The sequence below is a fragment of the Hakea prostrata genome, unplaced genomic scaffold (assembly GCF_041222555.1).
Source record: "Hakea prostrata isolate BN-2017 unplaced genomic scaffold, UWA_Hpros_2 contig_148, whole genome shotgun sequence".
Lineage (NCBI taxonomy): Eukaryota > Viridiplantae > Streptophyta > Magnoliopsida > Proteales > Proteaceae > Hakea > Hakea prostrata.
The window spans coordinates 67,040-87,874 of record NW_028291267.1 but is presented as its reverse complement, the minus strand read 5'-3'; the positions used below and the strand labels follow the sequence as shown (position 1 = coordinate 87,874).

General features: G+C 41.4%; 1 protein-coding gene, 1 non-coding gene and 1 pseudogene across 2 annotated transcripts; 2 read left to right on the top strand and 1 right to left on the bottom strand.

Moving 5' to 3' along the window:
* Nucleotides 1-333: 333 nt before the first annotated feature.
* LOC148998770 (small nucleolar RNA R71) lies at nucleotides 334-440 on the top strand. The gene has a single exon (XR_016171118.1). It is a non-coding gene; the product is annotated as a small nucleolar RNA R71 (small nucleolar RNA).
* A 7,105-nt stretch (nucleotides 441-7,545) lies between these two features.
* LOC148998769 (uncharacterized) lies at nucleotides 7,546-9,540 on the bottom strand. Its single transcript, XM_089141727.1, has one exon. The coding sequence runs from the start codon at nucleotides 9,538-9,540 to the stop codon at nucleotides 7,546-7,548; it is 1,995 nt and encodes a 664-aa protein (XP_088997853.1).
* Nucleotides 9,541-11,095: 1,555 nt separating this feature from the next.
* LOC148998768 (small ribosomal subunit protein mL103 (rPPR7) pseudogene) lies at nucleotides 11,096-16,412 on the top strand (annotated as a pseudogene).
* Nucleotides 16,413-20,835: the final 4,423 nt, after the last annotated feature.

The following is a 20,835-nucleotide window of genomic DNA, read 5'->3' as shown; positions in this document are numbered from 1 at the left end:
TGCTCCCCACCACAATATGTACAAGAGACTGCTAGATTTTGTTGTGGTTGTACGATTGCAGCCAAGTTTACAGATTTTAACACACTAGTGAGAGATGAAACTTGTGCAGTTAAGGCTGTCACTGCATCCAACTCATAAATTCCAGCCACCCTCTTACTTGCAGCAGCTCTTTCAACTGGCCATTGGTAGTTGTTGTTGGCCATCCTTTCCAAAATTTCATAAGCCTCATTGTAAGACTTTGCCAATATAGCCCCATTGGCTGATGCATCAACTATGGATCGAGTTTGTCCACTTAAACCATTGTAGAAAGTCTCCATCTGAATCCAATGAGGAATGCCATGATGAGGACATTTACGCAAGAGCTCCTTAAACCTCTCCCATGCCTCATATAAAGACTCACTATCCAACTGTTGAAAACCAGTTATGTCATTTCTGAGCTTGGCATTCTTTGTTGGAGGGAAGTACTTCATCAAGAACTTCTCTACCAAGTCATTCCATGTAGCTACTGATTGGGGAGGTAAGGAGTTCAACCACGCTCTTGCTCTATCCCGCAATGAATAAGGGAATAGCTTCAATCTCAAAGCCTCTTCAGTTGCTCCAGGTATCTTGAAAGAGTCACTTACTTCCATGAAGAGTCTAAGATGGAGATGAGGATCTTCTGTTGAAAGCCCACTGAATTGTCCCACAGTTTGAAGCATTTGGAACATCACCGGCTTAAGTTCAAAATGTAAGGCTTGAATATCTGGCCGTACTATGCTTGGATTCAGCTCATGCAACATGGGGACAGCGTATGCTCTGATGGCTCTATCTCTATCATCACCCTCAGCTGCCATATTATTCTCATTATTATTCAATCCATTTCTCACTGCTTCAGCCATTGTTGGAACTGCTGCTAGGCCTCGTTGCTCCCTTCTTCTAGCTCGAAATGTCCTTTCTATTTCGATGTCAAAGGGTGCCAACTCTTGATCAGGCAGCGTGTTCATACAAGGGTAAAAACACCTGAGAATAAAAGGAAACTAATATCAAAGTAAAGAAATTTCAGTAGATAAAACAAAAACTTACTTCTACACTAATTATCAAAGACAAAATTCCCCGGCAACGGCGCCAAAAACTTGTTGCTTGTATCTCAAGATATTACGCAAGTATACGTATCGCAATCAAGTAATAAATGATAAGTACAAAATCGATCCCACGGAGAATTATATCCTTAACTTTCAATGTAAAAATAAAATTGATTTAAATGAAATTAACAAGGTTGATTGGTGTTTGTCTAACTAATTAACCAAATGACAGGTAAAGAAAACTAAGGAACTAAAATATAGATTTGAGCAATGGAAGAAACTTAATGAGTGACAAGTATGTTAGGAATCAAGTTTCCCTTCCCCCAATTTTAAAACACAAATACTAAAGCAATACTACAACCCCAAGATAAATCAAGAACTTGGAATGAATGGCAATATGGTATTTTCCAATACACATAAGCTAGCATCCTAAATCAACATCAGCATATTCCTATGAAGAATTGAATTAAGAATGCAATTTAAACCCAATCCAATCAATGGTAATGTGAGGTAATTGGGTATTCCTACCCAACCTACTAATTAACACAACCTAATTAAAGATGATGCTAACTCACACAATTCAACAAACACCTAGACTTCATTAATTTTCCAATTAATGAAATCATAACATTCATTCAAGAAAGATCATTCAAGAACTGAAATTAGTCAATATAACATGCTGAATTCATTAACAATAAAGTGGATTGCAATAAAACTAAAGAACACATGATTAATTACATATCAAAATTCAGGTTTAGGTACTACTATCATCCCAACACAGCTAAGATTTAGCCCATAACAGAATTCGAATGCATAAAACCAAGTATAGTTGACATGAGACTAGAAAATAAGAAGATAGAGTTATATAAACAAGAATAAACTAAGGCTTCAATGCTTCCACATGAGCTCCAGCTTTCTTCTTCAGCAAATCAGCAACTCCAGCAGCTCCTTGCTTCCACAAGAGCTCCAGCATTCATTCTCTACCTCCTTCCTCTCAGCCAAGTCTATCATCCACACCTTGGTCGAATCTCCCCTCTTGTCCTCCTTGCCTCTCTTCTCTTTCTTCCATAAATGTCTTCAATCATTAGGTTAGATTCTGGCCATAGGATTAGAACCTTCCTCCTGAGATCAAGGGCTGAAAACCATCATGTATTTACAAGAATTTAGTCCACTTAAGTTAGCCCTTTTTGGTCAATTCCATTTGAATTGGATCTGAGAATATTCTGCTCCGTTGTTGTAGCAATGCAGCAACAACTCTACAACAAAGTTAGAGGACATGTTCTTTATGAATCTTCACCTACATGTTCAAGAGAAAGAGAAACAGTCAAATTCATCCATAAAAAGAAGGGAAATTCATGCAATGTGACAAAAATGAACTAAACAAAATGCAACATGTTGAGACTAAATAAAACAACACCTAATGAATACTATCACTAAAACAAAGACAAAATACTCCTAAATCAAGCAATCTCAAGTATAAAAGTTATAAATCTTAACTCTATTTTTTACAGTTTTCACACAGACCACCCAAGGGGACCACCGCAGGCACGCCGGGGGCGCTCCGGGCTTGCGCCCCCCCCCTGCCTGCTTTTTTTTTTTTTTTTTTTTCTTTCTTTTTGTTTCTTTTCTCTTGCTTCCTCTTTCTTTTTCGATAGATTTAATTAAGTTTGGGGGGAGGATCAGGGGGGGGGGGGCAGGGGGGGGGGGGGAGGAGGGAAGGGGGCGCGCCCCCCCCCCCCCCCGCCCCGGGGGCCGCCCAACACGCCCCAAAGCCCCCCCGCGGGCGCCGGGGCGCGGCGCGCCCCCCCCCCCCCCCCCCACCCCCCAGGAGACGAGGGGGGAGCCCCCTCCCCGGGGGGGGGGAGGGCCGGCGGGCGCCCCCCCCCCCCTCCCAAAAGGGGGTTGGGGGGCCCCCCCCCCGGAGGTTGCCCCCTCTTCTTCGGCCGGTGATTTCGGTTTTAACACCATTTTCAGTGATTCCGAGTATGCCGAACAGTGGCTAAATGAAGCTACAAACGATGCTGATGCAACGTATCTGCGCAATCTCCCGAATAGGGAGTTTTTTAATGAAGGATTCAGGTACCTGTCTTTTTCTCCCTTTTTCTCCCGAATCACTATTATCACTCTTCTTACCCGGGTAATCTTTCTTCAGATACGTTGCTGGTGCCGTACACATATTTTCTGAGTCTCTTCGTAGGGCTCGGGACCAAGCAAAGCAGTTAGCGCTGGACGAACAGCTCCACGGGGAGTCGAACGTTCAGGCCTGCACTGCTACCACTGAAAAGGAAGAGGCGGAGAAGAAGCTGAAAGATGCCGAAGAGAAAGCGGCCAAGCTGAAGAAGGAAAGGGATGCCCTTTCCAAAAGAAAAAGTAAGTATAAAGGGAAGGTTAATGACCTGGAGGAGAGAGTCGGGAAGGTGTCTGAGGATTTGAGGGCGTCTGAAGCCCTCTTATTGGTGGTGAAGAATGAGAATGCCCAGCTGAGAGAGAAGTTGAAAGAGCTGGAGTCCTCGGGTCCTGAAGCCTCTAGACGAGGTGTGTTGGAGGAATACTGCATGACTCAAGAGTTTAAGAGTCTCACTTTGGCTGTTGCTACTCCCGCCTTTAAGAGAGGTATGCGGGTTGCCTTTAAAAAGGCTCTAGAGCAAACAGATCTTCCCCGTCCCCTAGAGTTGGAGAAGCTGTTGGACCCTTTGATTTATGATGAGCTCAAACGCCCTTGTCCCGAAGGTCTTCCCGAGCTTGAAGATTTCCCTTTTCCCGACGCTATGGATTATATTGATCCTCTTCCCCAACCTTCCCCTGAGGACGAAGTAAGAGGGGAGGGTGAAGATGAAGAAACAGTAGCTCGAGAAGAAGTTAGTGAGCTGCCAGATGAGCATGATCGGGGTGATGAAGAGGTTCAAGGTTCTCCTGCCGATATTGTAGGTATGCTGGAGTCCCTTGAAGGCGCGACTGAACCAGCTACTGGAGAAGATCTTCCCGAGAGTCCTTCGGTGAAAATTGACTAAAGCTTGATACCGAATATTGTAATTTTTTTTATGAATGAATCAAGTTTTTTCTCTATTTTTGTTGCACAAACAACTTCCCCCTGTGGATTAACGAGATTAACCCGAGTGATTTGTATCTCCTAGATGTAAATTCCTTCAAAAAAGGATTTGTTAAACAAATGGGAGTGAACCCGAGTGAGTGGTATCTTTCAGAAAAAGATGAAAATCCTTTAAAAAGGAATTATTGATCAAACGAGAATGAACCCGAGTGAATGGTACCTTTAAGAAAAGATGCAGGTTCCTTTAAAAAGGAGTAATTAATCAAACGGGAGTTAACCCGAGTGAGTGGTATCTTTCAGAAAAGATGCAAGTCCTTTAAAAAAGGAATTATTGATCAAACGGGAATGAACCCGAGTGAATTGTATCTTTAAGAAAAGATGCAAGTTCCTTTAAAAAGAAGTAATTAATCAAACGGGAGTGAACCCGAATGAGTGGTATCTTTCAGGAAAGATGCAAGATCCTTTAAAAAGGAATTATTATTCAAACAAGAATGAACCCGAGTGAATGGTATCTTTAAGAAAAGATGCAAGTTCCTTTAAAAAGGAGTAATTGTAAACGGGATGGACCCGAATTTATTGTATCTTCCTTAGAAAGATTTGATCTGGTAAAAGATGGAGGCACAGTCGGAACAGACCTGACGTCTATAATGGTTATTGGTAGAACTTTCTCAAATTGGTGGAATGCCATGAACGATCAATCGGTTTTCCGCTTTCTACATTCTTCAGTCGGTATGATCCCGGCCTTGTTTCTTTTTCTACCAGGTAAGGTCCTTCCCATGTTGGAGCTAGCTTTCCTTGATTTCTCGGGTCTAAAGCCCCTGTACGTCTTAAAACCAGATCTCCCGATCTATATCTTTGGTTCTTAAGCCGAGAATTGTAGTGTTGTGCTGCTCTTTTTTGATACAATACATTCTTCTGTTGTGCTCTTGCTCGGGCTTCTTGCAAAAGATCTAAATTCTCCCTTAGTCCTTGATCATTTTGTTGCTCGTTAAACGCATCATAACGTAACGATCCAGCCAATACTTCCACGGGAGCTAGGGCTTCAGTCCCATAAGCTAAACAAAAAGGGGTTTCGCCAGTTGGGGTTCGCACCGTAGTTCTGTATGACCAGAGGACGCTCGGGAATTCCTCGACCCACATTGCCCGATTATTCTCCAACCTTTTTTTGATCCCATCGAGAAGCGTCCTGTTGGTGACCTCCACTTGTCCATTGCTCTGGGGGTAGGCAACCGAAGCGAATCGATGTTCTATATGGTACCTCATACAAAAGGATTTGAACCCGGCGCCTTCAAATTGTTTGCCATTGTTCGTCACTAATATCCGGGGTATCCCGAACCTATATATTATCTTCTCTTCAAAAAACTTTTCCATCTGTTTCTCCGTGATGGAAGATAATGGTTCAGCCTCGACCCACTTTGTGAAGTAATCTATTGCAACCACCATATACTCCCGATTCTTAGGAGCTTTCGGTAGTTTGCCGACAAGGTCCATTCCCCACATCGCAAATGGCGTCGGGTTGGAGACGGATATCATGGGGACCGCTGGTAACTTTGGGACATTAGCGTGTTTCTGGCATCGTTCGCACTTACGGACATATTCAATCGCGTCCTTTTGTACTGTAGGCCAGAATATTCCCGACCTTAATACTTTTTGTGCCAATGCCTTCCCACCCATGTGTGCGCCACATATGCCCTCGTGGATTTCAGCTAGGGCATAACTTGCTCGGGATGGCCCAACACATCTCAAGAGAGGATTTGTGAAGGACCTCCTATACAGCTGATCCCCGACCATGGTGAACCGAGCGGCTTGATTCCGGACTCTTTTTGCTTCCTTTGGATCAGTCGGGAGAATGTAATCCCGAATATACGCAATCAGAGGTGTGGTCCAGTCTGGTTCCTTACTGATCTCAAAGGTTTCTACCTCCTGGATACTCGGGCCACTTAATTCTTCAATGTAAACCGCCGAGTCCAAGTTTTTGTAGTTTGCCATTGACAATCGGGAGAGTTCATCCGCGTTTTCATTTTCTTTTCTTGGTATCTGTCGGTATGTTACCCGTTCGAAGAAAGTTTGAAACTGTCCAACCTTGACTAAATACTTAGCCATTCTTTCATCCTTCGCTTCATACTCCCCCTTGATTTGGTTGACAACCAGTTGAGAGTCACTTCTTACTTCTAGCTCCCGAACCCTGAGAGCTCGGGCCACTCGTAAGCCTGCTATGACAGCTTCGTACTCTGCTTCATTGTTTGAGGCTGGGAATTTAAACCTTATAGCATAGCTAATAGTGAAGTTTTCGGGACTACAGAGGGTCAAGCCTGCTCCCGATCCTCGAACATTGCTCGAACCATCAACATGCAGAATCCACAAGTCGGATACTCCAGCCGTTGATACTGGGTCGCTCCCCCGTGGTAGAGTGCTTTCGACAACAAAGTCGGCCAATACACGGGCTTTTATGGCCGTCCTCGGTCTAAATTCGATCTGGTACTCACTAAGCTCCACGGACCACCCGACCATCCTCCCTGCCACATCAGGTCTTTGTAGTATTTTCTTTAATGGAAAATTAGTCGGGACTATTATCGGGTGTGATTGGAAGTAAGGCCTTAGTTTTCGTGATGCCACGAGAAGCGCCAACGCCTGTTTATCGATGTCCGGGTACCGCTTTTCAGCATCTATAAGCACATGGCTCACATAGTAGATCGGGTTCTGAACGGTATCACCCCGAACCAAAACTGCACTGACCGCCGTTGGCGAAATTGCCAGATAGATCGTAAGGACCTCCCAGACACGGGGTCGGGCCAAAAGCAGGTGTTGTCCCGAGATACATTACAAGATGATCAAAGGCCTGTTGGCATTCCGGTGTCCAAGTGACTGTTCCCGAGCTTGACGTAGTCTTCAAGGCTTTGAAGAACGTGTTGCACTTTTCCCCAGCTCGGGATATGAACCGGTTCAAAGCGGCCACCCTCCCGGTTAAACACTGGATTTCTTTTATTGTAACTGGTGGTGTCATCTCGATCAGTGCTTGAATCTTTTCTGGATCAGCCTGGATTCCTCTTTGGGAAACCATGAACCCAAGGAACTTTCCCGACGAAACCCCGAAGGCGCATTTTTCAGGGTTCAGGCGCATTCGGTACGTCCTGAGAACATCAAATGTCTCTTCCAAGTCAGCCAAATGTCTTGCCCGAACCAAGCTTTTTACAAGCATGTCGTCTACATAGACCTCCATGTTTCGCCCGATTTGCCTTTGAAAAATTCTATTGACAGCTCTCTGATAAGTTGCCCCTGCATTTTTCAAGCCGAACGGCATTACTCGGTAGTAATAACTCTCCCGATCAATCATAAAGGAAGTGTGTTTCTCGTCCTCCCGACTCATCAAGATCTGGTTATATCCCGAGTATGCGTCCATGAAACTAAGGACTTCGTGACCAGCAGTGGCATCGATCAGAAGATCAATCCTCGGGAGAGGGTAGCAATCCTTAGGGAATCTTTGTTCAAGTCAGTGTAATCGGTACACATTCTCCATTTTCCGTTTGCTTTCTTAACCATGACCACATTGGCCAGCCAGGTCGGGCATTCGATTGGTTTTATGAAACCCGACCTCTCTAATTTGTCAACCTCGACCCTGATTGCCTCGTTCTTTTCAATCGCAAAATTTCTTCGTCTTTGGATGACCGGGGTTGCGTCCTTCCGTATCCAGAGCTTGTGCTCTGCTACCCGCCTGTCTATCCCGGGCATATCACTTGCCGACCATGCAAAGATATCCGCATTATCACACAAGAACCGGGTAAGTTCTTCCTTGAAATCTTCCGGTTGTTCTGAGCCAATAAACGTTCCTCGGTCAAGAAAGGATTGACTAAGTTGGATCCTTTCCAGCTTTTCCACGGGTTCCGCCCGTTGCATGCTTTCCTCATCACGATCATCCCGAACCTCGACGTTCATGGCTGTTCCCGAACTTTCTGGCTTACGCTTTTCCTTCAAGTAGTTTGTATAACATTGTCGGGAAGCCGATTGATCTGAGCAACATTCCCCGACTCCTGATTCGGTCGGGAACTTTAACTTCATATGTCTGGGAGACACCACTGCTTCAAGTGCATTCAATGTTGGTCGTCCCAGAATGACATTATATGCCGACAGCTCCCCGACCACCATAAAGTTTACCCGAACCAAAGTATCTCGAGGTGACTTTCCAACTTTGAGATCCAGATGGATCGTTCCTTCTGCCACTGTGGATGATCCTGCGAAACCATATAGTGGCGTTGATGATGGTGTCAACAAATCATCAGCCAACTTCAATCTTCTGAAGGCATCATACGAGATGAGATCGACAAAAGATCCTGTGTCCACCAGAACTCGGTGAACCTCCCGGTTTGCTATTTTGACTTTGATGATAATCGCGTCATCATGTGGTGACGTGACACCATCTAAGTCCGCGTCCGTAAAAGTTATTGGCTCGGGACATGCCGGATTTTGCCTTTTCTTAGGCAAATGAACAACCCCTACGAACCGAGCCTTTTGCTTTGCCTTTCTGATTGATTCCACAGTTGGTCCCCCCATAATCACGTACACAGGTGTTTCTTCCCGATCCGCCTTCTCCGTTCCCTTGTCCGCTTTTTTGACAAGTTCTTTTGGACTTGGGGATCGGCCTCTTTTCTTTGGCGCGGGTGAGTACGCTCGGCTCTTCCCCGATTGCTTTACATACTGACCCAGCTTTCCTTGCTGAATCAATTTTTCTATTTCAAACTTCAGATTCCGACAGGCATCCGTATGATGGCCGTAATCCTGGTGGAATCGGCAATATTTCGTCATATCCCGATCTTCTGGAGGTGCACGTATCTTCCCGGGCCATTTCAACTCCTTTTTATCCCGAATATTCATCAGAATTTCTGACGGCTTCGAGTTTAGAGGAGTATAGTTCACTTGTTCACGCTTCCAGTTACTTTTTGACCTCTGATGCTTGTAACTCGGGGATGGTTTATCCACATCCCGATCTGATCTTCTGTCCCGATCTGCTTTGACTCGAGCATTTATCACTTCATAAACACTGGCTTGCTTTTGGCACCTGCGTAACAGCATCCCGTACGTTCTTGGCTTATCCGTCAGCAAGACTTCCAGAAGCCTTTGGTGGGTAATGCCACTCCAAAGCGCACTATATGCAACTTGATCATCAAGTTCCTCGATCTCGATGGAAACTTCGTCGAATCTTTTCAGATAATCCCGAATGGACTCATTTCGTCCTTGTCGTATGCCAAAGAGACTGTCGGACGTCTTTTTACTCCCGATTGCGCTGCGGAATCGGGCTATGAATTTCTGGGCCAACTCCCGGAAATTATTTATTGATGCTGGTCGTAGACTACTAAACCATTTAATAGCCGGGCCCTTGAGTGACGCTGGAAAAGTTCTGCAGAGCAATTCATCCTCCCGACCTAGCACAGTCATTACTGATTTAAAGTAGCTGATATGCTCCTTTGGATTTGTTTTCCCTTCAAAAGGGGTGAAGGTCGGCATGATGAAATTTCTAGGGAGAGGCATGTTCATGATTTCATCCGAGAACGGCTCCCGATCTACTACGTCAAGATCTTCGTCATGATCCCGGTCTTCCAGCTTTCGTTCGACCTCGGCCACTCGCCTTCGCAGCCGGTTTTGCCTTGTTCCATCTTCATCGGACTCGACACGCTCCCCCCTCGACCGAGGGGTCGTAGTCTCCTTCCTTTGGGATGGTGCCCGAGAGGTCGAAATTCTCGACCTTGAATGTTGGGGTTGGCTTTCCCCTTCTTCCTCCTTATCCACGATCTCATCGACCTCTTCCCGACGATCCCTGGGGGGCAAGGATCCTGTTTTAGGCGGCAACGAAATACGCTCTAAAGCACTGATCCTTGTCCCATTGGGCGTGGTTTGGCGCTTGCTACGATCGGGTTGTATTTCCCTTTGTTCCCGAGTATTTTGTGTTCTCGGGATGCGCCTTGCATGTCGGGCTCCTCGTACCGTCCTGAAGGCTTTCATTAACCTTCCGGACTGGGTATTACGCCTTGGTCCTTGTTCGACCCCAATTTGATGGACCAAACCGCGTAATACCCCTTGCATTTCGAGCATACCTTTGCGTATCTCGTCCATATCTGCCATAATGGCTTGGTCCCGGGGACCTCGCGATGTTCCTTCTTCATTTGGATCGTCCAGAACCATGTTGTCTGGAAGTACCTCTTGTTCCTCGTGAACCGATGGATTAATCATTTCTTCGGGAATTACTCGATCATCCCCTGTACTTTCTTGTCGGGAACGTCCGTTAGTTCGTCGCACCATGACTTCCAAGCTTTGTCGTTCCCACAGACGGCGCCAAACTGATGCGGATCACTTATGCTTCTGGATCCGGCTGAGTCACCTCTCGTATCCGGGACGGTGAGTCCTGCAAAAAGGGTTAGATACGGGCCGGCTTGTGCGCTGGGCAACCGCCTCCGATGATGAAGTCAGAATACGAAGAGCGAGAGGTCTCGTGTTAAAGCTACACAAGAATAGACTCAGTGTGTATTGGTTACTTACCGGAGGGGTAGATCTGTGCATTTATAGTATGGATATTACCTTTTATGTATTTGGTAAGTCAGCCAGACAAGGGCTGATGTTTCTCCTCGGATCATGCTCCCTTGTTGTTAGTCCCATTCAATCAGCTGCTGAGTTGACTTTCTATAACAAGGATGATTGCCATATCTGTGGCGTACGTTGCGCTTTTGGTCATGGACGATCGGCATCCTTCCCGATCAACTGTCATGTGGAGCCCCATTCGGTCCAGGCCCGATCAGGTTTTCTCCTGTTGAGACCGGGTGAAACCCGGCAAATATGACAATGTATAATATTCGGGGGGGAGGGGGGTTCCCCCCCTCCCGCTCCCCCCCTTCCTTACCAGAAAAAAAAAAAAGGGGGGAAAAAAACGTGGAGTTTAGTAGGATTTAGGAGGAGAGAATATTGAGGGAATATTGAAGTATATTGAGATGAGAGAGAAATGGATGGTGAAAAATGTGAAGTTTTAGAGGATTTAAGAAGAGAGAAAGTCGAGGGAATATTGAGGGGAGAGAAGAAAGATGGTGAGAACGTGGAGTTAATGGTGAGTATATTAAACAACAGAATTGAAAATCCATATTGGTTAAGTAAAAATAGGGACGAAATACAAGGATGTAGGAAAAGAAGAAGATAATATAGAGTGTTGAAGGACCTCTATCTAAGGGTGATTATTCTTTTTGTGATTTTTCCATGATAAGTACAATCTTCATATTTTCAATATGTTATTGTTTTATTTTTCTACGATCAAGTTTATGGTTTTACATGATTTCTTAGTGATTGATTATTTTTTTAAATTTATAATTTGATCTTGATTATGAATGCATTTTAGATGATGTTTGATTTACATAATTTATTAGTAAATGATTTATTCTTTTTATTTAATAATTTGTTCTTGAGTAAGAATACATTTTAGATTAAACCTATCTTGATTTATTAATATCTTGTCTTTGAGTATATAAATATGTATTATCTTTTAGATTTTGTTTTATGATATTATCATGATCTACTAGTAATTTATCTCCTTTATTAAATTTACTAATATGGGTAATTTGCATTCTTTTATCAAAACTTCTTTCTTTTTTTCCTCATTTTTCTGTTCAACCTTGTGAAGCGCCTTTCTTCGATAACCCTTACGATAGCTTGCTCAAGACCTCGCTGTCAGGCTCCTAGTGAAATCTCATCACTTTAGTGACATCGAAGCTCTAATTGAATCCCACAAGAAGGATCCCAAGATCACTGGAAAAAACTTTCCTTGCCACCTTAATTTGATCTTATGGTCTTGCAGGAATTACTGATCAGAAGACTTTTGATCAGATGGATGAGCTTGGCCGGATCAGAAGACTTTTGATGCAGAATTTGGTCCCTCCTGATCGAACGCTCGAACATGCAAATACGTGCTCGACCCGTGTGGTCGAGTTTCGTCTCCGACGAACAAGTTAGTTCAAACGAACAAAGGAAGCCAGCTCAATCTCTCAAAGTATTCAATAACTCAAGAGTGCATATCTGATAATGATGAGTATGTGGGTATTTATAGATCTTAGGAGAGGTTACCTTAACTATGCAGTAATGGAGTTCGAATAGAACTCTGTCATTGTTGCTAGCTTCCTGAGGAGAGGAATCTTATCCGCCAAGACAATATTACTTGGATTGTAGTTGTAGAGTCCGATCTGGTTTCTAAGACTAACCCGACTTGATTGCAATCCTTATCCCTATCTTTAAGGAGGTTGGATATGATTCGAATTGTATACCTTGTTTAGTGCCTTTGTTTTATTCATGGTCCGGCCAAGGTTTCATTGGTCCAGTTCTTCTTTGGTCGACCCAGACAGGTCTATTATAAAATATCCATAACATAAGCCCCCCAGTCACTTGGTCACGTTAATTCCATGTTCGAGGCCAAGGGACTAAGTTTCTTTCAACCATGAGAAGTCATATGCTAAATTGCAAGACAAAATCTTGCCCTCGGTCATCTTATACTTTGTTCTGTTGTAAAATTCCTTGATTAACCTTGACTAACCATGCCTTTTGTATCATCTCTATTTAAACCATTGTTTTGGTCGAATGCATCTGAATTTTCATAATGCTTAAACAATTGATCTAGCCGAATTGCTTGTTGGTTGGGTGGATCATCAAACTGGTCGAGCTCTTGAGCTTTCATTTGAAGTTGTTTGGTTGACCATGTATTGGTCAAGCATTATGTTAATCCTTTCATAGTTCCTTTAGTCTTCTCCATTGCCTCCATGTTTCGTGTTCACTTTGGGAACTGCCTTGCTTCATGAGTTCGAGCAAGGGAGTTCAATTTTGGGAACTAGCCGAGCTGAAGAGCAAGGGAGTTCAATTCTGAGAACTGCCCATGGTAATGAGCCAGGGAGTTCAATTTGGGAACTGCCCATGGTAATGAGCCAGGCAGTTCAATTTGGGAACTGCCCGTGGTAATGAGCCAGGGAGTTCGATTTGGGAACAGCCCATGGTAATGAGCCAGGGAGTTCAATTTTGGGAACTGGCCGAGCTAAAGAGCAAGGGAGTTCAGTTCTGGGAACTGGCCGAGCTGAAGAGCAAGGGAGTTCAATTTTGGGAACTAGCCGAGCTAAAGAGCAAGGGATTCCAATTCTGGGAACTGCCCATGGTAATGAGCCAGGGAGTTCAATTCTGGGAACTGCCCATGGTAATGAGCCAGGGAGTTCAATTTGGGAACTGCCCGTGGTAATGAGCCAGGAAGTTCAATTTTGGAACTGCCCGTGGTAATGAGCCAGGGAGTTCAATTTGGGAATTGCCCGTGGTAATGAGCCAGGGAGTTCAATTTGGGAATTGTCTGTGGTAATGAGCCAGAGAGTTCAATTTGGGAACTGCCCGTGGTAATGAGCTAGGGAGTTCAATTTGGTAACTGCCGTGGTAATGAGCCGGGGAGTTCAATTTGGGAACTGCCCGTGGTAATGAGCCGGGGAGTTTAATTTGGGAACTGCCCATGGTAATGAGCTAGGGAGTTGAATGTTGAGAACTGAAGAAATCTTTCTCTATAGGTTGAGATGTGAGATGTTTATCTCTCTTTACTCCCCCAAACATGATAGGTCAAGTCTTTTCTAAGCTGTTATGCTTCATTCAGCCGAGAACTTTTTCTTGTATGTAAAACTCCTTTATCTCGATCATGTATGGTCGATTATCTCTCAAGCTTCCATACTTGTAATTTTGATGATATTTTGCTATCCACGAGCTCAAAGGCTTTGAAAATATTGTATATAAGACTTTTGTTGTAGAAGCTAAACACATTGGTGCTACTGAATTCCAGTGCTAGCTGACTTAAGAGTAATATTGTTTGATATTCCACATTCAACTCTAAGTTGTATATGATGAATAATTCCGATCATGCACCATTAGAAGAATAGTAACGGTCATATAGATAAATATGAATCATTGTACTCCCATGATGAACTTGTCTCTTCTGGTGCGATATATTGCAATTCTCGACTAGAATAAGCCGAGATGCTTCTTCGCACGCAAGGACAAGCTGCTTTTGTTCTTGATTTTGATGATTTCTTGGATCCAAACTGGTACTATGTCATTAAAGCCTCGGACAACACTTGGCTTCAACGTGAAGTTCTTCTTGGAATGGCAATCGAGCAATGTTTGGTCTATTTGCAGGAGCGATAAAATCCTTCTGTTCAAATCATCTCTGGCTTTTCAATCCGATTTACGATTAGTAAAACCCGTTTCTTGTGCTGCAGCAGCTTGTGACTGGCTTCAAGCCTAGAAAATCAACCTCCTCATCCAGCTTGGTTCCTCGTGCAACCTGGAGAACTTTGGTAAATCTGCTTCCTTCAAAGAAAAACAATTCTGATGGCGAACACCCTTTAACGTCATATATTGGAGCATGATGGTGAAAGACTGCTTAGAATCGCCTGAATTGGAGTTAGATTGCAGCAGTTTCTCTCTCTTCTCTAGGTGCATCCCCTTTTTGCTTCAATTGGCATGGAATACATTTGTTGATGCCCGAACGAGTTTGGTACGGTCAAAATAAAATTCATAAAGAACGTAAAAAATAGTAAAGAACCTTCAGCTCTCCATTCTCTTTTGTTTTCATTCGATCATTGCTAAGATAATCATGATCTCCCGTTCAGAAAACTAAAGAAAACAAAGTAGACCTTGTCTATGGTTTTGTCCATATCAGAATATATAAATATTAAACTGATTATAATGATGACAATGCCAATCTCAAAAAATCATATAAAAACAAACAAATTGTCGCTGAATGCAATTTCATCCGTTTCACGCATATTGATTCTTAATTGCATGATTAAAAGGAAACCAATTCTCGGTGATTTTCATATCGATGGCAATACCTCAATGCAGAGTAAATTAATAATTATTCGTAGCAATGAAAAGGAAAGATACGCATACCGTACGGATTACCCATAAGAAGGGATTAAACGCAACCTTGAATCGCAGACGAACCCTTCAATAAAAAACATACCGTAGGGTTGGTTTGACATTCTTGATCTGATTTATACGATGGCTTTTTGATCAAGATTCCCACAGACGGCGCCAATGTTGATGCAGAATTTGGTCCCTCCTGATCGAACGCTCGAACCTGCAAATACGTGCTCGACCCGTGTGGTCGAGTTTCGTCTCCGACGAACAAGTTAGTTCAAACGAACAAAGGAAGCCAGCTCAATCTCTCAAAGTATTCAATAACTCAAGAGTGCATACCTGATAATGATGAGTATGTGAGTATTTATAGATCTTAGGAGAGGTTACCTTAACTATGCAGTAATGGAGTTCGAATAGAACTCTGTCATTGTTGCTAGCTTCCTGAGGAGAGGAATCTTATCCGTCAAGACAGTATTACTTGGATTGTAGTTGTAGAGTTCGATCTGGATTCTAAGACTAACCCGACTTGATCGCAATCCTTATCCCTATCTTTAAGGAGGTTGGATATGATTCAAATTTTATACCTTGTTTAGTGCCTTCGTTTTATTCATGGTCCGGCCAAGGTTTGATCGGTCCAGTTCTTCTTTGGTCGACCCAGACAGGTCTATTATAAAATATCCATAACACCCTTTAATGCTCCTTTTTCTGCATTTAATCAATTCAAGAAATTTGATCATTACCTATTCTCTCAGATATATGGCATTTCTCCTCATAAGGTTTCTTATGGTATTTTAATCAAGTTGTTGTGTGAGGGGTATGTTCCAGTTTTGAAAGAAATGAAAGAAATGGAAGAGAGGATGTAGAGGTTACAACAATTATATGGCAATCTTGGATTCCTTGTATAAGAATGTTAAGATCGATGAAGTTGGGAAAACCTGGAAGGTAATGATTGAGAAGGGTTCCTCAAATGTTTGTGCTGATAATGTGAAGATTTTGGCCCATCATGGGAAACTATAGGATGTCTTGGCTTTGATTGAAGAGATTAGTTTTGCAGGATTGAAGCCAGAGACACCATCAGTTACAACTACCTTTGGCCCCCTGTTACTCTAAGCGTGGTTTGATTGACGAAGTTAAAAATGTACATGATAGCCTCAGAGGAAATTTTTTGTACTCCTAATGCTGCAACTCTTAGGACATTTATGTATCATCTATGTAGAAAAGGGGAAATTAACAAGGCCTTTGAGGTTTACAAGGGGAGTATAACTAAAGATAAGATTCCAAACTTTAGAACAATGAGGCATTTGGTTGAAGGGCTAGTTAAGAATTCAAAAGTGAAGGAAGCAAAAAGAGTAATGAAAATAGTGAATAAGTTTCCACCAAATTTTCTAAATGCATAGGAAGAAACTTGAGACGTCTCTTCGACCCAAAAAAAAAAAAAACTTGAGACGTCTCTTAGTTTTGTTGGAAAAAGGAGGTGGCTACTAGTTAATCATTAGAGAGAGATTCTTTTAGGACATTCATGTGTCACTATCATCTGTCATAAGGGTTTATTTCAAGCGGGTGATGCAACATGAGTTGGTCTTTAGAAGTGGAAAATGGAGAGTGTGGATAAGTCAATTTTGCCATTGATGATCAACTGTTGCCCCGTATCTGGAGGTGAAATATATATATAAATATTAGCATCAAATATGAATCTTCATCGATGTTTGATCTGGTTCGAAGTATGTGGTGGGTATAGATGTCGAATGCACACTAGATGGATCAACGGCTTCAATCGTGGAATTGGCCGCTGAGAGTTTTGTCTCATCATATGGGTTATGAATATGGGTATAATCCCTGAAGACCACTTCTTGCTTTTGGAAAGATGACTATGATTTGTGGGCCCACGTTGTGCATTGGTATTGTGATGTGAAGAAGGTTTTTGTATATATATACATTGAAGCATTGCCAATTGGAATATGTGACCAGACACTCTAGAGCTCTAAAAATCAAATCTTCGTTGGATTTAGATTTAAATAAACCAATAACTCGGCTCATAGGTTTTAATTCTTGGTCATGACTGATGAGACTAATTGCATCTGGTGGTTTCTTAGTTAACTTGCAAATGGTTCAAAGTAGTTCTCTTTATCTCAATCTAGGTGGGAGTCTCTAAACCACTTTATTGTACATGACTCTTTTTAACTCCTCTAGAATTACTCTAGAGAACCTAATATAATTTTTCTCTTGACCAAAAAATATTAGTGTCATGAGGGCATCTATTTACATGTCAACCTCTGTTATTGATCTAATTATAAATCCTGAATTTGGAGTACTACTCTTGTAAGTTGACCTTAAAATCATACTTTTTGTGACGGGAAACTATATAATTACAAAAAAAGTGGTAAAAAGGTAATCTTACTTGTACGGCCTGAATTCATGGGCTGGTTATGAGTATAAATTTTAAACTGAGATCAAAGTATCGAAAGAACTTATGTGCGAAAATGGTTGAGGTAAGACTATAAGCGCCTCCCAAATTCCCCTTGTGTTGAAGCCTTTAACATCCTTTTCTCCCTAGTAATTTGATCGATTATGGGCCTTTACAGTTCTTTCCATTAATGTATGGGTTACAACATTAGCATGGAGTCGAATTTGTTAATTTTTCTAGGGTAGTCGCCAGATTAGCCGACTAGCTAGTCAGATGGGGAAGCATATGTGTATCTTAGAACCACAGGGCCTATGTTTACATAAATAAATCTACCAAAGATATGTATAAATCCACTGTCCTATACATTCAATCCAGCTAATGCCAACGATGGACAACGTAAACACCACTGAACTTTAGGCCGTGGAATATGTAAATGTTAAATGAGGTCCATGTGTGAAAGGTACTCAACATTGATGTCGAATATTAGGTAGTTCTTTATCATAAGTTTTTGAATTTTTTTTTTAATAAACAAATTTTTTTGATCGAAAATCAAAAGAATAAGATTGGTATAGGATTCTTGCTAGAGCAATTAGGGATCAAGTCTTCTATTTATATAGAAGAAAAGAAGACACCTACTAAGGGTTATCTTCAATGGATATGGGCTAGCTAACCATGTATTTTCCCTTCAAGCTTATTTTGTTATCCATTCAAACTTGTTTTCGAAACGACATTTATTGGCTATTTAGGGGCTTATTAAGGAATAACATCAATTATAACCTTCAATATGAAAATTATAAAATATTTTTAATCACATGCCTTAAAAACCAGTTTCAAATTTTAACAATATGTAATTGAGAACTTACAATTATTCTCATGCAAAATATCTCCCAAATTTTAGTCAATATACCTTTATTTTTTTGGAATACTGTAATGAAAATTTGACAGACATAGAGTTGCACAATATATATGGTAGAATATCTGATTCAAATAGAGTGTGAAATTTGATACATGACTAACCCTATAATGTTTCACTCTTTTCAGTGGCTGAAATAGACAAAAAAATCTATCCTTATTTTTGTTTTTTGTCAAATTCTCTCACTTGGTTTCTTGGTTATCTCACAAATTAGATGCAAAGAATTCACTTTGTCTTGATCTTGGAATTCCTTTTGTAAAGTCAGTCGTGCTTCCTTGGATGCTGCGACAATCAAGATTGTTAACAAGATATCCTCATGAATAGCTTGTTGTAATAGGTAGAGAGCTTTTGCATTTTCTTTAATTAATTTTTCCTTCAGTTTTGTTACTTCATCAAGATCAGCAAAACTTCTTCTAGAAGCTCTCAAAGATCCTGCACTTTGGAAAGAGTCTTCATCTTCACACTCAAGAATTGTTACTTTTTCCGCTGAACAATGGAATCGGAACTTGTGATGTTTAAAAAACTATTTGCTGCCTTGATTACTCAACCTCCTCTCTCTGTTTTTCTTTATTTTTTTTCTTTTTCGTCTAACTTAGGTAGAGATACACCATAGCACTCTGTGGATGTAATGATTGCAAAAACAGAATTAGAGAGGAAGACAGATCACTTAGTCAACTTCATAACCGAATACTTGCCACAGGATATCTTATATATAGGACTTCAACAAAACAGATTCATGTGGAAATTTCTAACGGACTCTCCTAAGATTCTAAATAAACACTAACAAAATAAAACAAACTCTACTATTAGTCTTCCTAAGTTTCCAAACACTTGCGGAAAAACAAGGAAACAAATATTGTTCAACCAAAACTCATCCAACTTCTGCTCATCTCTTTTTTAGATGCCCATATATTCTAGACCTATGAAACTATTTTGCAAATGTGAGCAACTGACAAAGAGAAATGGCTTCAGTTAAATTCCATTTAGTCTTTCTTCTCCTCATTTCTGTTATCTTCTTTGCTCAATCTATTGGTGAGTTTTTCTCTCTCTGACTTTTTTTTATTGGGTTTAAAAGATAATTTTTTGCTTAACGTGAAACTCATGATGCAGATATCAAATCAAATGCTGCTAATCCCAATGACGATAGTGACTGTAAAATGTATCTTGGGTAATGCAAGACTACAATTGATTGTGCAGGAATTTGTCATGCTGACGGCCTTACACGTGGTCCATGCATCCCACAAGGAGGAAAAGAACTTGCTATTGTCTTTGAATTCGCCCAAAGAAGTTGAAGTGTGTGTGAGAGAGAGACGGTTTTTGAATAAAACTTGTAATGTTTATCTCATGAATGGAATAAAACTAGGAAACAATTGAAAAAAGTAATGTTCATTCGAGTTTTATCTTTGATCTATCTAACTAAAGTGCTTTTGGTAAGATGACTATGATTTGTGGACCCACATTGTACATTTGTACTGAGATGTGAAGAAGGTGTATATATATATACCTTGAAAGATTGCCAATTGGAATGATTGACCAGACACTCTAGAGCTCTAAAAATAAAATTGTGAGTGGATTTAGATTTAAATAAACCAGTAACTCGGCTCATAGGTTTTACTTCTTGGTCAAGACTGATCAGACTAATTGCATCTGGTGGTTTCTTAGTTAACTTGCAAAGGGTTCAAAGTTGTGCTCTTTATCTCAGTTTTGGTGGCAGTCTCTACCCAACATTATTGTACATGACTGTTTTTAACTCCTCTAGAATTACTCTAAAGAACCTAATATAATTTTCCTCTAGACCAAAAAAATATCAGTGTCATGAAGGCATCTATTTACATGCCAACCTCTGTTATTGATCTAATTATAAATCCTGAATTTAGAGCACCAATTTGGTAAGTTGACCTCGAAATCATACTTTTCATGACGAGAAACTCTATAATTACAAGAAGAGGGGTAAAAATGTAATCGTAGTTGTATGGCTTGAATTCATGGGCCGGTTATGAGTTTAAATTGTAACTTGAGATCCAAGTATCGAAAAAACTTTTGAGCAAAAATCGTTGATGTAAGACTATAAGCGCCTCACAAATTCGCCTTGTGTTGAAGCCTTTATCATCCATTTCTCCCTTGTAATTTGATCCATTATGGGCTTTACAGTTCTTTCCATTAATATATGGGTAACAATTTAAGGAAGGAGTGGAATTTCTTAATATTTCTAGAGAAGTCGCGAGATTAGCTGACTCCCTAGTAAGTTGTGGGAGCATATGTGTATGTTAGAACGACACGGCCTATGTTAACATAAATAATTCTACAAAAGCTATGCTTAAATACACTGTCCTATACATTCAATCCAGCTAATGCCCAACGATGGACAACATAAACACCATAGAACTTAAGCCCGTGGAATATGTTAATGTTAAATGAGGTCCATGTGTGACAAAGTTCTCAACCTTGATGCCAAAATATAGGTAGTTCTTTAACATAAGTTTTTCAAATTATTTTTTAATAA